A 20,394-nucleotide genomic window follows, 5' to 3' on the forward strand; every position below is an offset into this window, starting at 1 on the left:
TAGGAATTTTAAAACTCCATTTTACATGTTGGTCAGATGGTCTTCACCAAAATCAGCCCGTCAGGGTGAAAGGGAATGATTTACTTTTTGTAATAAGGGAATTTGGTCTCTATTAGGATTTGAGCTTATTTTAAAAGGAAGATATTATTTTGAGATTTATTTGCTGGCTGCACTTTTGCTGTAGAAGTTGTCCTTTCTGGACACCTCTGACATGTTATTTCTGAAGGACTGTCTTTGTTGGCATTTGTGAGATGCAAATATTTTAGTGGACAAAAAAAATTTGCTCTCTCATTCTAAAGCCTGCAGTTGTGTGTTCATAATAGCTTGCAAACTGAGTGAGGTCTCAGAATGGCAGTCTGCTGCAAGGAAAATTAATAAGTGTAATTTGGTGGGATATTTTGTCAGTCATGAGGTTAAGTGATAGTGCATGGGCAGTAGGAAAAAATATTTTAAAATATAAACTAGGCCGGGTGTGGTGGCTCACGCCTGTAATCCTAGCACTCTGGGAGGCCGAGGCGGGTGGATTGCTCGAGGTCAGGAGTTCGAGACCAGCCTGAGCAAGAGCGAGACCCCCGTCTCTACTAAAAATAGAAAGAAATCATATGGCCAACTGAAAATCTATATAGAAAAAATTAGCCGGGCATGGTGGCGCATGCCTGTAGTCCCAGCTACTCGGGAGGCTGAGGCAGTAGGATCGCTTAAGCCCAGGAGTTTGAGGTTGCTGTGAGCTAGGCTGACGCCACGGCACTCACTCTAGCCTGGGCAACAAAACGAGACTCTGTCTCAAAAAAAATAAAAAAAAGAAATAAAAAAAAAAATTAAAAAAAAAATAAACTAATGATTGTCTGTCTTTCTTAATGGTAGGCATGTGACGTTCTTTTCTCCAAGCTTGTCAAGTATGATGAGCTTTACACTGCATTGACAGCCCTGCTTGCAGCTGGATCCCAGCTCGATACAGTCAGGAGGAAAGAAAACAAGAACATAACAGCCCTGGTAAGATCATGGAAACCTGAGAAAACTTTGGGCTGTGTTTGATAATTGTTTGATAATTTCTACCAGAAATTCCCTTCTGGGATCTAATCATTGTACTGAACATCTGTTTGTAAAACTGATTGATACTTCAGTATTTCTAGGTATTTTGAGTGGTTATGTTTACCTTTGAGGTAATTTTATTATTTTGGCATTTTTTTGGTTACCATTGAGAGAAATGTGACTTTGAGAGTTAATGGCCCTCTGAGTACTATATCTCCTGTGAATGCTGGTTCATGCATGATATTGAAAGCCTCACACTTGAGATTTTTCTGTGGTCCTGTAAATGTGTCTTTACTTCTAGAAGCCATAACAGCTATTCCATGCCATAGAAAGGGCTGGCTATTTGTGGGCCTGCCCAGCAGAATGTACTGTTCTCTTTCGGTTAATTGGTAAATTATTGGGGAGCTAAAGTTGTCTTAGAACCACGTTTCTGGCCTGTGATATGTGCAGAATATGGAACAAATTATCTGTATTTGTGTTTTACCATTTTCTACTTTATTATTAGGTATACTCTCCAGAAAGATCTAGAGAGCAGACTTGAGGGCCAAAAGCTCAGTTGAAAATTGAGACTCTATACAATTCTACTTTAAAAGTTGTATTTGGGGCAGTTCTTTTTGTTGGGGAGATCTTGGGGCAACACCAAGTGCTACTTCTGTGTTGCTTTTGCTTCTCCCAGGAGGCCTGTGCCCTTCAGTATTACTTCTTGATACTGTGGAGGATCCTGGGGATTTTGCCACCATCAAAGACTTACATGAACCAGCTGGCCACGAACTCGCCTGAGATGAGTGAATGTGACATCTTACACACTCTGCGATGGTCTTCCCGCCTCCGGATCAGCTCGTATGTCAGCTGGATAAAGGTACCACAGTGGAACACAGAGCTTGCTGCTAAGGATATTCAAAGCCAGTGTAATGTGCTCTGTGCTTACAGGAACTTTGAAATTTAAAGATAATAAAAGCTTTGAACTCTGTCTGTATTGGTCTCCTAAACATTTTTCTTGATGTCCAAATAGGATCACCTTATCAAACAGGGAATGAAGGCTGAACATGCTGGCTCTCTCATAGAACTGGCATCCACCAAGTGTAGCTCAGTGAAATATGATGTTGAAATTGTAGAGGAATACTTTGCTCGACAGGTATGTTAGTGTTGGAACTGTGATGACAGAACTTGGTTTCTACCACAGCCTTTTGCCACAACTAATTAATATCTTGGATATTTTTAAAGATCTCATCCTTCTGTAGTATTGACTGCACCACCATCTTGCAACTCCATGAAATTCCTAGTCTGCAGTCCATCTATACCCTTGATGCTGCTATCTCGAAGGTCCAGGTCTCTTTGGATGAGCACTTTTCTAAGATGGCTGCTGAGACTGATCCTCATAAGTCATCAGAGATCACCAAGAACCTGCTCCCAGCCACGCTGCAACTCATTGACACCTACGCGTCGTGCACTAGGTATGATGGGCCACTTGCCCAGAGATGTCCGAGCATTGTTCACTTTGTGCAGATCCCTAGTGATTTACAATTTTACATTTTTCCTTTTTATCAGCTTAGGGTTTTTCCCCCTTGGTATAAAGTTTTCTTCTCTAGTATGAAGGGGTCCCCCATGAAGGAATTTTCAAGTAGTGCAGGAGGAATTAGGAAGCTTCATTTCTATAATTCTTTAAATATTTTTAGCATTTTACTTGTAGGGTACAAAGAAAGATAATGTAATCTTTTTAAACACTGTCATTTTTGCTATTAACTAAGTTGAAGCTCTTTAAATTTCATGATAGGTAGTTAGAGAAAAAAAATTCTGAATGAGTTCGAAATTATTTTGCAATTAGCTCTTTCTGTAACAGACATTGCAAATTGCATGCCCTGTGGACTTTGGTCTATATGATACTTAAGTATTTTAAAAGTCACTAATTGAGAGATTATTCGTAAGTGGAGATTTCTTGCTTTTCTTAAATTGGAAAAGCTGGCAAAACTGGGCTTGATTTCCCAAATAACAGTAATAAGCTGGAGCTGAGAGGTGGCTTCCCCTTGCGGCAGTTCTCACCTGGCCCTCTCACGCTTATTTATCTGGTCCCTGTAGGAACTCACTGTTTAGCTCCTGTTCTGTGGGGCTTTTATGCTGAAAGGGGCCTGGATCTTTGTAAAACTTAACTAATGCCTGGCAGTAGAGACAGGGCTATTGTTTGAGGCAAATCTTGGAACAAATATGACTGATAAATAACTAATATGAAAGCCCGCTATGTGCCAGGTACTTTTCTAGGGACTCAGGTTATAGCAGTAGCCAAAGCACACCAAGTCATTGCCCTCTGGGAGTTTGTAGGCTCCAATGTGGCTTATTAAGCCAGTGCTTTCTAAACTGAACTGTTATGTTCTTGGGCAAGTAAGTTTGGGAAATGCTGGGTAAATTAGTTTTTTTTGTTGTTGCATATAAAAAAAATAGTACTTCTCAGAGCCTTTATACATTGCCAGTCTTCTGAGGTGGGGGAAGGGAGATAGATGTGTAGTATTCACTGTTTCCCAAACTTGTCATGGAATTGTGTTTTGGGAGCAATTTCAGAGGATGAGATATTCTTTGGAAAACAATTACCCTTTGGAATTCTTATGAGACCAGGAGAGGGCAGGTACTATCAATCATATTTAATAGATTAGGAAACTGAGATACAGTTTTTTCAACTGGTCTAGGCTTCATTTCTCCTAACTGATGGGATTATATTCCTATAGTGTCACCTATCCCCCCTATTTTTTTCCCTCAGAGCCTATTTGCTACAGAACTTTAATGAAGAGGGAACAACTGATAAACCTTCCAAGGAGAAACTGCAGGGCTTTGCTGCTGTTTTGGCTATTGGCTCTAGCAGGTGCAAGGCAAACACTCTGGGTAAGCGAATGGGTGTGATTTGAATAATACTAATTACTACTGCTAGTACTACTTCTCTCCCTCTCTGCCTCTCTATTGGCATTTACCATTTATTGAAGCCTTTCTGTATGTCAAGCATTGACATAGGTTTATTTGTTTTGAACTTCACAATAACTCTATGAAGTAAGTGTTATTATGATCTCCTTTTTACTTATTAGGGAACTGAGTTTTAGAGAAGTTGCTTGTTCAAAATCCTACATCCTGCAAGTGATAGAGCTGGGATCTAAACCAAGATCAGTTGGTTCTAAAGCATTAGGCTATTTTGCCTTGAGCACAGATCTTTGTTCTTTTCATTTACAGAGATTAGGAAGACTTGCAAGCTGCTATGTTGTGCTTGGAAAAATATCTTGGGTTAGGAATGATCTGGTGGAAATTTAGGACAGAAAATCAAAGGCCTTGAGCAGGATTGGAATTAAGTGCAGTAGTTACCCTTTAAAATTTATAGCCATTTGTATTTTCCTTAATTTTACATTTTAACACATTGATTGCCCCAAATTTTTTTTCCTTGGGGCCAAGGTGTGTTATTACAAAAATAGAATAAAAACTTTGAAAACAAAATGATCCTTTCTAATTTAATGAAAAATTTGTTGTTTTTTATTGTTTTCTGTGTATGAGTTATATGCAACTTGAAAAAAATGTTCACATGGCTCCCAAGGTGAAGAGGTGTGTGAGTTACATATGTTTCATGAAGCCCTGGGCTCTAAACTAGCATGAGTTAAATACAACTCACATGGCAGTTAATGTGTTAAATACTCATTTAATATTCAGATGGTCTCACTTAGTACTACCTCATTGAGTGCTGTTAATGTGCATTATGATCCCTGCCCTCAAGATTTGTCTTATGAGAAAAAAAGATCAAAGCAATACCTATCCATAGAAGAGGAGCAGATACTTAATGGTGATTTTAGCCTGACTTGCAAGTGGCTTAACCTCACTTTTCATCTTATTTTCAGTTGTCTTCTTTACTTGCAAGATTAGAAAGTGAATATGATGGGAAATGAAAACCTTATAATTGAGATTGTTAGCTGTTAAGCAATTAGCTGTTTCTTGGACATAGTACTGCTATTGAAATATTGTTCTAAGCTATCTTAGTAATTATTTTGACAGCCTCGGCTGTAGTGTTTCTTTATGCGTTTGCACTTGGCTTTTAAAATGCTCTGTTGTTCCTTCTTTCTTGTGATGATTCCTTGTCCTTTCTGTCGCCTCCAGGTCCGACACTGGTTCAGAATTTGCCATCATCGGTACAGGCTGTGTGTGAGTCCTGGAACAACATCAATACCAATGAGTTTCCCAACATTGGATCCTGGGTGAGTCTCCTGTCTGTTCCAAGATTAGAAATGCTGAGTGCTAGCCATTCTGTGTTCTGTTCTTAAGTCTAGAGAAGTAGGCTTAAACTTGCTACCAAGAGATCTTCATATACTACAGTAGTATTGGCTATGGCTGATACCAAGTGGTTCTCATATTGGTCCTTTTGCTTAAAAGTCTGTGTTACCAGAGAACAAAGCACTTTCTTTATTTCTCTGAGCCTTAGTTTCTTCACCTGTTAAATATTGGGGTGTGATGATTAAATGTGTTAAATGTAAAGTGCCTAGCACATTATCTGGCATGTGAATTCTCAGTACAGTTAACTCTGGTTCCTTTCCTTTATAGATTATATGTCCGGAACTTGCTCCTTTTGTTATAATTTTATGGGGTAGCTTTTAGTTTCTCTAGACTTTTAGATACTACTGAGTCTTCTGTCAGTTTATTTGATCTTTGTATATGTTCTACTCAAATTACCTTTATTAACAGATTAATCTGTTACTAAAATTTCTTTGGAAAAACTAAGTATTATAATCTTGTTATCCTGCTTTGTAATCATGACTTATATATACACCACCCAGAGCTAGAGTACAAGGATAATTATGATCTTTGCAATGGAGACCAGATGCATTATAAAATCCAGATCCTTCTGAATCATTACAGATAAACAATAGTTTTACTGTTAAATATAGTATATTATAGTCTAATCATTTGCAAGTAGTATTGGATATTTGTTGTATTTAACTGTAAACTTTGTGCTAACTAAAGTTTGTTGATTGTTTCCTTCTCCCAACTCCACTTTCCTTCCCAGGATGAATAACAGTGTATGCTGAGCAGAGGCCACTGGGGTCTCAGTTTATGTCACTGTTTTTTTCCATGTGAGAATTTTATCCAGGGAAGATGGTCTATCCATTCACATCTGATTTGCTTCCTTGTAGCGCAATGCCTTTGCCAATGACACCATCCCTTCAGAGAGTTATATCAGTGCTGTGCAGGCTGCGCACTTGGGGACTCTTTGTGGCCAAAGTCTGCCCCTGGCTGCTTCCCTAAAGCACACCCTCCTCTCACTGGTCAGGTTGACTGGAGATCTTATCGTGTGAGTACCTGGTACACAGCCCCCAAGGGCTCTCTACGTCTGTATTCTATTGTAGCTAATGGGACAATGAGAATTTTTATAGCTACATAATAAGGCTTTTCTTGTATGCTTCATTAGCAATAGAACCTGTTGTTTTAGAGTAAAGTATGAGTACTTAACCTAGAATGATTTTTTTTTTTTTTTTTTTTTAAACATAGTCTTACTCTGTTGCCTGGGCAGTGGCACAATTTTAGCTCTCTGTAACTTTGAAATTCTGGGCTCAAGTGGTCCTCCCACCTCAGCTTTCCAAGTAGCTGGGACTACAGACGCACACTGCCACACTTGGCTCATTTTTTAAATTTTTTATAGAGATGAGGTCTTCCCATGTTGTCCAGGCTTGTCTCTAACTCCTGGCCTCAAGTGATCCTCCTGCCTTGGCCTCCTGAGTAGCTGAGGCTACCGGCATGAACCACTGCACCCAGCCTAGAATGATTTTTAACTTTGATCCAGAGGGCATCAGAGTACCTCCTCCTCTCTGTAGTATTTTTCAGAAAAAGCATGCTGGCTTTAAACTATATTGTGACTTGGTGCTTTGAGTTTAAATTTTAAAGTGGTAGTGACAGATTATTTGATACTTGTTTTCTAGAATCATTGTGGGAATTAGACCCTGCCATTGTAGGGACTAGGGTAGACTGAGGGAGGGACTGTTTTGTCTTCCTGTACATAGGTTACAGGTAAAGTCATATATCACATTGCCTTAAAAGTGGCAGTTATGCTAGAAAGCTTGTCTGGGATAGACTACTTGCTTAGGTTTCAGTTAATTTTCTTTTTTGAGTATTATAAAATACATTAATTAATTTAATGTTTTAATAAATGGATTTTTCAAATGGAAGTGGTTTTTGTTTCTGATACAATAATGAAAAAAGAAGAATATGAAATTGTATGACTAGACCTATGTATAAAACAGCTATCAAGGGAAAAAAAAGACTGGAGTAAAAGCCCTTGCCCTGATAAATAATTGCATTTTTCTGTCCATGCCTTGCAGCTTTTTGGAGTGTGTACACTAACTGGGTTTCATTTTCTTTGTTGAAGTTGGTCAGATGAGATGAATCCGCCACAGGTAATTCGGACCCTGTTACCTCTTCTTTTGGAGTCAAGCACTGAGAGTGTTGCCGAGATCAGTAGCAACTCCCTGGAACGCATCTTGGGCCCTGCGGAGTCTGATGAGTTCTTGGCTCGTGTTTATGAGAAGCTGATAACTGGTTGTTACAACATTCTGGCCAATCATGCGGATCCCAATAGGTGAGCCTGATGGAGTAGAACAGTCAAGTTCTGGTGTTCTATGGCTGCTGTTCGTGAAATGTACCAACACTGCTGCCTTTATGCCATTAATGAATACCTTGTTGCTGTTGGTGCTTATCAACAGAAACTTCTCTATTTATGTGCATTTTTCATTCATGTGGAAATATGTGTACAGTTATTTGGAATCTTTCTCTTTTGTGATTAATTCTTAGGAATAAGCATTAAGAAAATGGAAGGCTTAAATGTTCAGATTAGATTCTTAAAATTAAATAATTCAACAAATGATTATCATGTGCTATGCTAGATGTGATGAGGTTTGCAAAGGAGCTTGATAATATTAGTTGTTTAATTTTTTTTTTTTTTTTTTGATACAAGATCTCTCTAGGTCTTGTTCTGTTGGGCAGGCTGGAGTGCAGTAGCACTGTCATAGTCACTATATCCGTGGACTCTGGGCACAGGAGGCTCCTACCTCAGCCTCCTGAGTAGCTAAGACTGCAGGCATGTGCCACCATGCTCAGCTGATTTAAAAAAAAAAAAAATTGTTTTTTAAGAGAGGGTCTCACTGTGCTCCGTAGGCTTGTCTCGAACTCCTGGCCTCAAGTGATCCTTTTGCCTCCATTCCCAAAGTGCTGGGATTATAGACGTGAACCACTGTGCCTGTCCAAAATTAGTCTTTAATATTTTTGTGACCATACTTCTGAAATAGGTTGTCTGTGGAATTAGGAGCTCCCACAGCATTGTTAGACCTTGGTGGTTTAGGCCGTGTTGATGTAGGTGAGCCATAAAGAACAGTCACATTGTACTTTTCCCAATTCAGAACTGTACAGATAAAGGGTCCAAGTGTTGGGATTTCCTGTCTCTTTGTTGTTGAGGGGTCCAGATTTTCATCAAGGACTCCTTTTCCCTCTGCCTTTCTTTTCTTTTTCTTCTTCTTTTTTTTAAACAGATAAGGAATTTGAGACAATTTAACTATATAGAAATGATTCATCTGAAGTGTCTCCCCCCAACAAAATCAAATGGCAGAATCTGTATTAGGACTCTGAGCTTTAGATGCCTTTCCTGTTTAATTTCCTAGGAAAAAGGGGAATAAAATTAACATTATTTTAAACATTAAACATACATTGAACACGTACTGTGTGTCAGGTTTTATGCTAAGCTTTGACAGAACAAAATTGAACATTGCCCTCAAGGTCTAGTCGTAAACAAATAAACTTTGGATTTTTTAAATGTCAGTATGAGAAAGATATTGAAACAGATATTAATATTGGTAGTTAAGTTTTCATTTTGATCTTCAGTGGACTGGATGAATCCATCTTGGAAGAATGTCTCCAATATTTGGAAAAGCAACTGGAAAGTAGCCAGGCACGTAAAGCTATGGAAGAGTTTTTCTCTGACAGGTGAGCTGTTTTGCTTTATTAAGTGAACATGTTTTCAATGCCTCCTGAAAGCAAGGAGCTATATATGTTGACTTCAGTGTTTTTTCTCAGGGAATACTCACTGCCTGTTTAGGTGTCAGTACCTTGGGGAGGACTTAGGTTAATTGATGAGGGGGTTGATTTCATGAACACCTTGTGGTGTTGACTCACAAATGACCATTTTTTCTAGAGGAGATGAGATTGTGAAGAAATAGAAACGGATGCCTTTTATGTGAGGCTTAATGTGATTCTTCCATTTTTCCCCCCTCCTGCCTTCCAGTGGAGAACTTGTGCAGATCATGATGGCGACAGCCAATGAGAACCTCTCTGCTAAATTCTGTAACCGAGTTTTGAAATTCTTCACCAAACTCTTCCAGCTGAGTGAGTGACAGCTTTTAGTAATCTTCTTATGGGAACTTTGATGTCCGGCTAATACTGTGCATATCTTTTGCCCGAGTTTAACTATAGCATGCAAATGCTAACAAGTGGAGAGAATCCCTCAGAGAAAGTTTGGAAGGAAGTTACAAACTTGCTTGGAGAGTTTTCCCCTTTCCTGGCTCATAATTTGCCCCTTCCTACCTCCCCCTTGCGCTTCTTCACTGACCTTAGCCTCTTGGTCTGTTCCTAGCTGAGAAGAGCCCTAACCCAAGCCTCCTACATCTCTGTGGCTCTCTGGCACAGCTGGCATGTGTGGAACCTGTGCGTCTGCAGGCCTGGCTCACCCGCATGACTACATCACCCCCAAAAGATTCTGATCAGCTGGATATAATTCAGGAGAATCGGCAATTGTTGCAGTTACTGACCACATACATTGTTCGGGAAAACAGGTAGAACAACTGCATTTATGTCATGTTTCCCTGACAGTCCAGAAATATGTTGATATTTGCAGCTATCTTTCCTTCGGGCATCAGTCTTAGCATTTTCAACATTTTCCTATCTCCCTCGCTCTAGATGCAAGGATTATAGTGTAGTTCCTTGCTTTTTTTCTGTGGAAAAACTTTTGGAGTGACTTGGCCTGTCAGTTGCAACCTGAGTAAATGTTTTGTGCTCTGGTAGCCCAAGTTCAAAACTGGGATTGGTATATATAGTCATGTAGTTAATGTTTAATTTAAAACCTCTGTTAATTACTCTTACAAATTTGAAATATGAGATTTCTGTTGGCTATTCACCAATTTGCTCTTTCTTTTCTAACAGCCAAGTTGGGGAAGGTGTATGTGCTGTGCTTCTGGGCACCCTGACCCCCATGGCAACAGAGATGCTGGCCAATGGTGATGGGACTGGCTTCCCTGAACTCATGGTCGTGATGGCCACCCTGGCCAGTGCAGGTCAAGGCGCTGGTCACCTTCAGCTTCATAATGCTGCTGTGGACTGGCTGAGCAGATGGTAAGATGATGACACTAGGGAACCTATCTCTTGGTTACATTGTTCTTGGAGAAGAAGAGAGTAACTTCTTCTTGCAGGTTATTTTCTTAGTAACTCAGAGTGTATATGAAAGAAATTTGAATCTCTACCTTTTTATTAGAGTTTCAGTGGGTAGTCAATAACTCTGATCACTTTAGACTTCATAATTTTCTCAGTAGAGTTCTCTGTTCGTTATTTAAAAGAGAAGACTTGGGAAAAATATGCCAATTGTCAATGATAATTCTAAAACCAGACCACCGCACCCCAAGCTGTGTGACTATATAATGCTTACATAGTTGTGTAAGAATGCTTTTGCGTGCTTAGAAAACATTTAGGACAATGCTTTTGCAATATCCTAAAATTGACTCAAGGTTCATGAAGATGCTTCCTTTCTTTGGTTCCTTAGATGATTTTGTGTCTCCCCCTTCCCCCTCTTTTTCTTTGGGACAGCAAGAAATACCTGTCACAGAAGAATGTGGTTGAAAAACTGAATGCCAATGTAATGCATGGAAAGGTAAGAACAGTGAGGAACACTGTTCCTGGACAATAGGAAGTGAGGGACAGATGACTCTTATCTTTGTGGTCAGGTGGATATCTCTCTTCCCTATTGACTTCTGTTCCTTGCTATTCTACAGAGGTTAAGGCTGATAATCTCAAAGTACTAGAAGTGTGTAATTGCCAACTGCATGCCCTTAGGTGTCTTCCAGTTGGCAAGAAGTAAGAGGAAGGAAATACACCGGCAAACAATATACAACAGAATCCTTCTTAAAACATAGTGAATTCCTGCTATTCTAAGATATTAGTATGCTATAGAAAACTGTCCCCCTGTTCAGGCCTTGGCACTGTACACTCTGAGTCATTGTTAGATGGGGTTACATACTGCCTCCTCGGCTTGTAGAATTATTTAATTTGCTTAAAGGTTTAGGTCACCATGTTGAGAAAAGGGGTTTGAAACCGACAGAAATCTTGCATTCAGGCATTTCCCCTCCTACCCAATCCATGAACCTGAAAGAGGTGGCTAAGATCAGATAGCTGACCTCTGAGACCCACCGTGGTACCATTCACTTCTCCCTCCTTTCTTGCTAATCTTTATCCTTTCACACTGAAACGTCAGAATGCATAGAGCCAAGGAACTTAGAAATAGGAGTCTTTGATGCCTGATTACTGGGTTTTTTAGGCAAGCGTGAACTACCTGCAGTGGTTTGCTGGAAATTTTTTCTCTTGATCTCTGAAGCTATTTCTTTCTTTCTGCATTAGTTTAAAACCTGATAATGAAAATGACCTTCACTATGGTTAAAAAAAAAATGCTAATGGTAAGGGAAAAATTCTAATGAGAGCTTCTTGATAGTTATAATCTGATCTTTTCTTGAATGATTTTAGTCTTTATTTTTACTCCATTCTCTTAATTTCAATTCTACTTTATCTTACAAGATTTTATAGAGAGCTATCTTTGTGTTAAAGAATGAATACACACTAATTCAGTACAATTTACTGCTCAGCTGCATGCAGACATAGTGGTAAGAGCTGGAGAAATAGATAATTAAAACATACTGTTTTTTTCCCTCTGTTTTCATACCATTCCTGTGATCTTGAGCTTTATTGGAAAAAGCTTGAGAAAGCATGGTTTACATAATAAAACATGGAGAACTGAAGTTTCTGTGGGGCTGTGGTCTTCTCTTGTAGCATGTGATGATCTTGGAGTGCACATGCCACATTATGTCTTACTTGGCTGATGTCACTAATGCCCTGAGCCAGAGTAATGGTCAAGGCCCAAGTCACCTCTCAGTGGATGGGGAAGAGCGGGCCATCGAGGTGGACTCAGACTGGGTGGAGGAGTTGGCAGTGGAAGAGGAAGATTCCCAGGCTGAGGATTCAGTAAGTACTAAGTAACCTCTCAGTTAATCTCTCAAGGGAATGACTGACTAGCACCCTACCTAGTTTTTGGTTCTCTTTTCCAGCCCCCTGTGAACTTCAAAACTTCCCAGTCCTTGTTGCTTTCTTTCAGCTTACAAAACTAATGCTGGACTCCGATATTCTAGGCCTGCAGAGCCACCAAAAGCAAGGGCTGTAATCTCTTATAGAAAGGACTTTTTAATAAGCATATGCCTTTCTTCAATCCAGAGTCATTTGTCCTGCTTCTCAGTCTTTGTATCCAAAATGGAATGTTAGGGATGAGTTCTTCATGGGGATGGAAGGAGCTCCCTTGTACAGAAAGCATATGACTTTTTTCCCCTTAATCATGAAACTCTAAGGTCTTACTCACCTGAAATTGTAGCAGATTTTCATCCAGCTAGCTACTTCCAATTACAGTATGTTTCTGTTGGTCATTTATGAATTGATTATTCACTTTCCATAGGGGTTAAGGCAGGTATGTTTTTGTGAGTATCTATGTAGAGGGATATATTTCTGATTAAAAAGACTTATTATCTTTGAAGGATGAAGATTCTCTTTGCAATAAACTCTGCACTTTTACGATCACACAGAAAGAATTCATGAACCAGCATTGGTAAGAGTAGTTCTTCCTGTCAGGTGAGGGTTTGCTGGGCCTTGATTGTTGGGACGTCTGAGCTAATTTGCTTATTCTTTGCAGGTACCACTGTCACACCTGCAAAATGGTGGATGGAGTGGGTGTGTGCACAGTGTGTGCTAAAGTATGCCACAAGGATCACGAGATTTCCTACGCCAAGTATGGGTCCTTCTTCTGTGACTGTGGGGCCAAGGAAGATGGCAGCTGCTTGGTGAGAGATTTAGAATCTTTACTGAGCTATAAAGAATGGCATATTAGGGACACATGAATACTTAAGTTGAACTAGAAAATTCCCATGGCACCTCCATGATACCTTGGTCTAGGAATGTGTTCTGGTTCTGTCACTAATGATATGTATAATCATGGTCTAAGCACTTCACTTAGAACATTGGAACGAGCAAAGTCCTTAGAGAGCTTGTAGTCAGTTTTTCCTAAGATCTCCCCATAATTTCATATGTTAAAAATCAAGGTTTGATGCTGTCATGGGTAAAGAAGTTAGATACTAGTTAAATACCTTGAAGGTCAGAATTTAGGCTTTTTGGCCGGGCGCGGTGGCTCACGCCTGTAATCCTAGCATTCTGGGAGGCTGAGGCGGGTGGATTGTTTGAGCTCAGGAGTTCAAGACCAGCCTTAGCAAGAGAGAGACCCCGTCTCTACTAAATAATAGAAAGAAATTATATGGACAGCTAAAAATATAAAATTATCCAGGCATGGTGGCACATGCCTATAGTCCCAGCTACTAGAGAGGCTGAGGCAGGAGGATCGCGTGAGCCCAGGAGTTTGAGGTTGCTGTGAGCTAGGCTGACGCCAGGACACTCTGGCCTGGGCAAATACAGTGAGACTCTGTCTCAAAAAAAAAAAAGAATTTAGGCTTTTGGATAACATTTATATGCTTAGCCAATTTCTCCTTTGGATCAGATTTTCCTCCAAGATGTTAGGCAGTATTTCCTCTGTATTTGTGGCAAGAACTAAGGGACTCTGATGCTTTCTGTCCCTAGGCACTGGTGAAGAGAACTCCTAGCAGTGGCATGAGCTCCACCATGAAGGAGTCAGCATTTCAGAGTGAACCCAGGGTTTCAGAGAGTCTGGTGCGCCATGCCAGCACTTCTCCAGCTGACAAGGCCAAGGTCACCATCAGTGACGGAAAGGGTGCTGATGAAGAGAAGCCGAAGAAGAGCAGCTTGTGCCGCACAGTAGAGGGCTGCCGGGAGGAGCTGCAGAACCAGGTGGGGCTTACTGGTGTTCCCTAGTAAGTAGACAGAGTTCAGAGCCTGGCAAGTTTGTGTGAGAATGAATAATGCACAAGGCCCCCCACCCCCGGGCAATTTGGTTTCTTTTTTTCTTTAAGTTTACCCATTTTCACAGTATGAATACAAATAGTGTGTGTTTTCAGTCACTAGGAAAGGATTTATGACTGGGGAGTATTAGGAGTATTATGGGTAAGTTGGTGGGAGAGTAAATTTTAGTTGTGTAATACTCTGGACCACCTTTCTTGGCCAGGATTCCTCATCTGAAGCACAGAATGCAGAAACTGATTTGAGTGATTATTTTCTCATTTTTTCTAATAATATTACATAACTAGAACCATTTTACATATGTAGGCAAGAAATTAGCTAATTATATATGATGAATGCCTTTGAGCATTAGGGTATCTATCTACATGGAACCCCTGGCTTAGAAAGATTGCTCAAGAGTCAATAGCACAATGGCATATTGACCGGAATCAAATGTAGGATTATGGTGAGAATGGGGTAATGGCTAGAATATCCAACTAGAAGTGAGGAAACTAGATTCTGAAAGGTGGTTACTAGGAAGATTATTGAGTATAACCCATTGTTTTTCTGTCTTTTTTTTCCACTTGTGTATTTCAATTTTTCTTAGGCCAATTTCTCCTTCGCTCCTCTTGTGTTAGACATGCTCAATTTCCTCATGGATGCCATTCAGACCAACTTTCAGCAGGCTTCAGCTGTGGGGAGCAGCAGCCGGGCGCAGCAAGCCCTTAGTGAGCTGCATACAGTTGACAAGGCAGTTGAGATGACAGACCAGCTTATGGTGAGTGTATTGGGACCATGATGTTTAGTGGGTATGGGAATAAAAATAACATTGTTGAGATCCCTAGTTTCTCTGAGGAATATACTTAGAGCAGTAGATTTAGAATCTAAGACCATACTATGAACAATGTAGAAATCAGCATATTAAGTGTGTCTTCAAAAGAAGGGAATCCAGGGTCGTGTGGACCAACCCAGGGAATAAATCCCAATTTTAGTTCATGTAAATATATGAACTCCCAAGGTGTGGGGAACTCCATTTTAGGGTAATTATAATAGTTAGAAATTTCTTCTTTATATAAAAATGGACAACCTCCTCACTGTATCTTCTTCGCTAAGGTTCATCTAGCTTGCAAAATAATGTTTGTCCTCTTTTACTTATAGCCCTTTAGCTAAATTTCCTTTAGTTCTTCATACCACATGGGTTATAAGTCATTATCTACTTTAAAACCTGCTGCTCAGCACTGAATGTAGAACTTTTGATATGGCTTTCCTGGCCTTTTTAGTGGCAGAGTTAAGTAGTGGAAAGTAAAGTGGCAGCAGTTCCAAAAGGGAAGTGAACAAAGATTGTGAACAAGTTACATGGATAGATCTCATAGGTGGCTGTTTTTAAGGGAATAGTATTCACTTGGAAATACATGCATACACACATATATCACTTGGAAATACATGCATACACACATATATTCTGATATTTTATTGTTTAGAGCATTGATTTTTAGATATTAAAGACGAAGCTAAAAATTACTGGGGTGGGCTTGGTGACCCATAAAGTTGCTGACTTTTAATTTTGCCAGTTAGATCAACGAAAAATAATTCCATCTGTCATCACTATTTATAAGATAAAGGACATTTTGACATTTTTTTAAAAGGCCAGTATTTTGCATTAAGTGTAGCTTTGTGAAAAATTCACTATGTTGTTCTTATTGGACTGATAACTTAACAAATTTACCTCGTTGTCCATGGATTGGAGGTTGAAACCCATTGCATTTGAATGACTAAATTGTGTTTTAATAGTGTACGAATCCACTTGCTCTTATTTGCCTTATTACTGCCTACTTTCTCTGCTTCCCTCCTTGCCAGGTTCCCACCCTAGGCTCCCAGGAAGGTGCCTTTGAGAATGTTCGGATGAATTACAGCGGAGACCAGGGCCAGACTATTCGGCAGCTGATCAGTGCCCATGTGCTCAGGCGGGTGGCTATGTGTGTGCTCTCTTCCCCACATGGGCGCCGCCAGCATTTGGCCGTGAGCCACGAGAAGGGCAAGGTGGGTCCTCCAATTCCTGCCCACTCATGTTTGGTCATGTTTGTCTTCAGTGCTAAGCAAAACAAATGGATGACCACACTCAGATTGGCCTTCTGTGGGAAAAAGTCCATTGGATTCCAAGAATGATTTAGGGACAGATCTCATTGAGCTTTTTAAAATACTTAAATCCCGAGTTATTGGATTAGACCTAGAGCTGGTATGACTATTTCTGATTGGTAAATTTCTACTCAAAACTTATTCTTTAAGCCCCCAGAAGTGGTAATGACCAGCACTTAGGACAGCGTTGCTCCCAATCTTGCCCAGTCTGGCTACTCTGGAGGAAGACTCTGTTCCTTATTTAGTCATTCCCTAACCGTGCACCCAGCCTTCTAAGGACACAGGGCAGTTGGTGGTGTTCTGTAGAACGAGTAGAAGTTGGAAGAGTGCTAGGTAGCGTGCTTTTCTGTATTCTGGCCTCTCCTTTGCCACTAATGTTGTTTTCACTTTATCTTAAGCGAAAATATGGATAGTCTGTAAAATAACTCTAAAGTCATTTCAAAAACCGTTTTACAGAAAACTAGAAAAGAATAGTGGGGTATAGGAACCGTTTAACTATTTTGCGCATTGATTCTACAAAAAGAAGTTGGTTTCATTACTCATCTGTTTTGTCCTCCCTAGAAGGAGAGAAAGACATTCCATGTCTTTTAGCCAGGAGAAACTAAGGCTAATTCTTTTAGCCTGGAGAAACAGGCTAATATAGGTCTAGGATTTTCCTATGAGACTTACCTCCAAAAAGAAAGACTACAAACTAATATCCCTATTAAAAGAGTTTTTGGGCTGGGTGCAGTGGTTCACACCTGTAATCCTAGCACTCTGGGAGGCTGAGGCAGGAGGATTGCTTGAGCTCAGGAGTTCGAGACCAGCCTGAGCAAGGGTGAGACCCCTGTCTCTACAAAAAAAAAAGAAAAAAAGAAAAATAGCCAGGCATGATGATACATGCCTATAGTCCTAGCTACTTGGGAGGCTTAGGCAGGAGGATTGCATGAGCCCAGGAGTTTGAGGTTGCAGTGAGCTATGATGATGCCACTGCACTCTAGCCAGGGCGACGGAGTGAGACTCTGTCTCCAAAAAAAAAGAATTTTTATTGCTCCTCTGGGTTCTCTGAGAGGACTAGGGGTAAGAATAAATTGGTAGTTGTTCCTTTGCAGATCACTGTTCTGCAGCTCTCTGCACTCCTAAAGCAAGCAGATTCCAGCAAAAGGAAGTTGACTCTGACACGCTTGGCTTCTGCCCCAGTTCCCTTTACCGTGTTAAGCCTTACTGGAAACCCCTGCAAGGAGGACTACCTGGCGGTTTGTGGGCTGAAGGTAAAAATCTTGATCCAGGTTTGATTACCTTGAAGGATGGACCCGAGTCACCTTCTCTCCCCTGTTCCCAGCACCACTTTTTCTTACTCATTGTTAAGATTAAAACTTAAAAGCCATTGAAATGCAAAAGGAATCTTTCTTTGAATTTCTTTCAGGTCTTCCAAATTCCTCCTGTATTAGAAACAATCTGTGCGTTCTTGAAACCTGAAATGTTATTAGACAGCCTAAATATTATACTGTGTTAAGGCAGGGAATATTAGGGAAGAATAGGAAACGTTAGAACTCTGGAATGAATTAGCCTACTTTCCAAATCATCTTTTAACTGTTTTGTTCCTTAAATTATCCAGGACTGCCATGTGCTCACCTTTAGTAGCTCAGGTTCTGTTTCGGATCACTTGGTGTTACATCCTCAACTGGCAACGGGGAACTTCATCATCAAAGCTGTGTGGTTACCTGGTTCGCAGACTGAGTTAGCAATTGTCACTGCGGACTTTGTTAAGGTACAGTGGTAGCTCTTTGATGCTATGGTCTTAGAATTGTTCTACTTTTAAATCCAGAATGTCTGATCTCCATTATGCGTGAGCTTCTCCCAAAAGTTAAAAATAAAAAAAGTCACACATTTTGTTGCCTTTTGCTATGTTGCTGAGCAGGTGTTTTCTGTCTGTAGGCCATAGCAAATTGATTCTGGTTCTGCCCTCACTGTGTATTTTTCCCCTATTGTTCCTTGAGGGAGAAAAAAGGGATATTTTATTTGTCTTTCTATGCCCAGTGCCTAACACTTGGTAGGTGCTTGTTGAATGAAGCATGAATGCCCATTACTGGCCAGTTCCAGCTGTTTGGATTTACCAGGATAATTGGGGCTGAGACTGAAACAGATTTCCCTTATTTAGTCTTTCTTCCATCCTGCAGATTTATGACCTGTCAGTTGATGCCTTGAGTCCAACCTTCTACTTTCTCCTGCCGAGCTCAAAGATAAGAGATGTTACCTTCCTTTTCAACGAGGAGGGAAAGAACATCATTGTTATAATGTCTTCAGCTGGGTACATCTACACTCAGCTCATGGAAGAGGCCAGCAGTGCCCAGCAGGGACCCTTCTATGTCACCAATGTCCTGGAAATCAATCATGAAGACCTGAAGGTTAGAGCACATGTTGCCATTTCTTTCTATTCCAAATTTAATTAGCAACTCATTCTTTTTTTTCTTTTTATTTCTTTCTTTTTGCTTCTAACTTTTTACCTAATAGCAGAAGCTCTTGTTCTTTGGGACTAAACTGAATGCAACTTGAAGTTCCTTTATTCTCAGGGTATTTGTAAGATTTACCCACAGGGATTTCATGCTTAGAGTGTGAGAGCACCTAATCATGATTTAAAATTAATAACCAGCATAAACTCAAAGCTGGTAGCCAAAGCAACAGGAGGAATTAATGCAAATAAATGTGTGCCTTTGTCCCAACAGGACAGTAATAGCCAGGTGGCAGGTGGTGGCGTGTCCGTGTACTACTCCCATGTATTGCAGATGCTATTCTTCAGCTATTGTCAAGGCAAGTCATTTGCAGCCACCATTAGCAGAACAACTCTGGAGGTGTTGCAACTCTTCCCCATCAACATCAAAAGGTAGGAATGAGCATTTAATGTTCAACTTCCCCAATGTCCACGTGCAGCAGGGGATCTCCACTCCCTCTCCCAAGTACCTGGTATCTGCTTTGAGTCTAGGGAAACTTACTTCTCACCAGCAATCCTTTCGCTTCCCTGCTAGGTATCTTAAAATCAAGCAGCATCCAGGGTTGGCAGGTAGGGTTGCCTGCATGGTTTGTCCTGTACTGTGTTGATCCCAAGCTGTAAGAGGTAGTTTTGGGGGGCCACTGTTGGCTTAGAAGGAAAATCTATAATCAAGGCAGGCAACGTGATTTTAATGTGAGAAGGGAGCCTGAATTTCTCCCAGTCACTCAGCCTGCCATAATGCCCTTTAATTTTCCCTCTTGGAGGAAACTTACTCTGTCAGCAAACAAAACATAGTATCAGTAATGGAGGCATGGTTGGAATTTGGGGAGGTAGTGAGAGTTTTATTTAGGGAGGAAGAAGAGGCTTAAGGTCTCTTGTTGTCTTTCTTATCTGTCTTTGAAGTCATTATAGCATTTTCTTTCATGCCTCTCTCCTTTGGGAATTACCTGCTTTGGGATGAAATAAAAAGGACCTAACTTGATATGCTTGGAGGTCCTTATAGGACAATGGGTCATTAGCTTTAGGCAGCTCTGTGGCCTTATGCAGTTGATAGCTTCTGGGAACATAGGGCCACCTCTTCTTCAGATGTGGAGCCTAGCCGTGAAGGTTCTACATGAGGACTTCTCCTGGGGGCACACATTGGAGTGTATGAGGGAGTGTACCTGGCTTGGAATAAAACTGACCTGTGGATAATCTGAGTCTCTGGCCAAAGATATTGCTCTGGAGTCACATAGCTATTTAGCAGATGGCCTTTAGGTCAAGATAAGAACTATTAGATGGTGATTAGCACCCTAACTGTGGCCAATTTTGTTGTCTGCAGTTCCAATGGTGGCAGTAAGACTTCTCCTGCCCTTTGCCAGTGGTCTGAGGTGATGAACCACCCTGGTTTGGTGTGCTGTGTTCAGCAAACTACAGGTGTGCCACTGGTAGTCATGGTGAAACCAGACACTTTTCTTATCCAGGAGATTAAGACTCTTCCCGCAAAAGCAAAGGTCAGTGCTATATTCTCCCATCATTTTGCTGTGAACCCAGTCTTTTTTTATACTTTT

At 40.6% G+C, this 20,394-nt stretch overlaps 1 protein-coding gene across 7 annotated transcripts in view; it reads left to right on the plus strand.

Annotated features, from left to right (window-relative positions):
- Positions 1-20,394, plus strand: part of UBR4 (ubiquitin protein ligase E3 component n-recognin 4) — a 126,419-nt gene that overhangs the window by 33,189 nt on the left and 72,836 nt on the right. For all 7 annotated transcript variants that reach the window (XM_045548561.1, XM_045548568.1, XM_045548566.1 and 4 more), the window contains exons 22-45: positions 865-993; positions 1,709-1,891; positions 2,045-2,167; positions 2,257-2,486; positions 3,782-3,903; positions 5,152-5,249; positions 6,183-6,340; positions 7,412-7,621; positions 8,917-9,018; positions 9,317-9,417; positions 9,665-9,863; positions 10,231-10,419; positions 10,888-10,951; positions 12,121-12,312; positions 12,873-12,943; positions 13,028-13,175; positions 13,963-14,190; positions 14,846-15,016; positions 16,096-16,278; positions 17,466-17,624; positions 17,972-18,124; positions 18,534-18,761; positions 19,080-19,237; positions 20,166-20,337. In XM_045548561.1, coding sequence (XP_045404517.1) covers positions 865-993; positions 1,709-1,891; positions 2,045-2,167; positions 2,257-2,486; positions 3,782-3,903; positions 5,152-5,249; positions 6,183-6,340; positions 7,412-7,621; positions 8,917-9,018; positions 9,317-9,417; positions 9,665-9,863; positions 10,231-10,419; positions 10,888-10,951; positions 12,121-12,312; positions 12,873-12,943; positions 13,028-13,175; positions 13,963-14,190; positions 14,846-15,016; positions 16,096-16,278; positions 17,466-17,624; positions 17,972-18,124; positions 18,534-18,761; positions 19,080-19,237; positions 20,166-20,337 — 3,771 coding nt within the window. The remainder of the gene's footprint in view (positions 1-864; positions 994-1,708; positions 1,892-2,044; positions 2,168-2,256; positions 2,487-3,781; positions 3,904-5,151; positions 5,250-6,182; positions 6,341-7,411; positions 7,622-8,916; positions 9,019-9,316; positions 9,418-9,664; positions 9,864-10,230; positions 10,420-10,887; positions 10,952-12,120; positions 12,313-12,872; positions 12,944-13,027; positions 13,176-13,962; positions 14,191-14,845; positions 15,017-16,095; positions 16,279-17,465; positions 17,625-17,971; positions 18,125-18,533; positions 18,762-19,079; positions 19,238-20,165; positions 20,338-20,394) is intronic.

This window comes from Lemur catta, chromosome 3, assembly GCF_020740605.2.
Source record: "Lemur catta isolate mLemCat1 chromosome 3, mLemCat1.pri, whole genome shotgun sequence".
Classification (NCBI taxonomy): Eukaryota; Metazoa; Chordata; class Mammalia; order Primates; family Lemuridae; genus Lemur; species Lemur catta.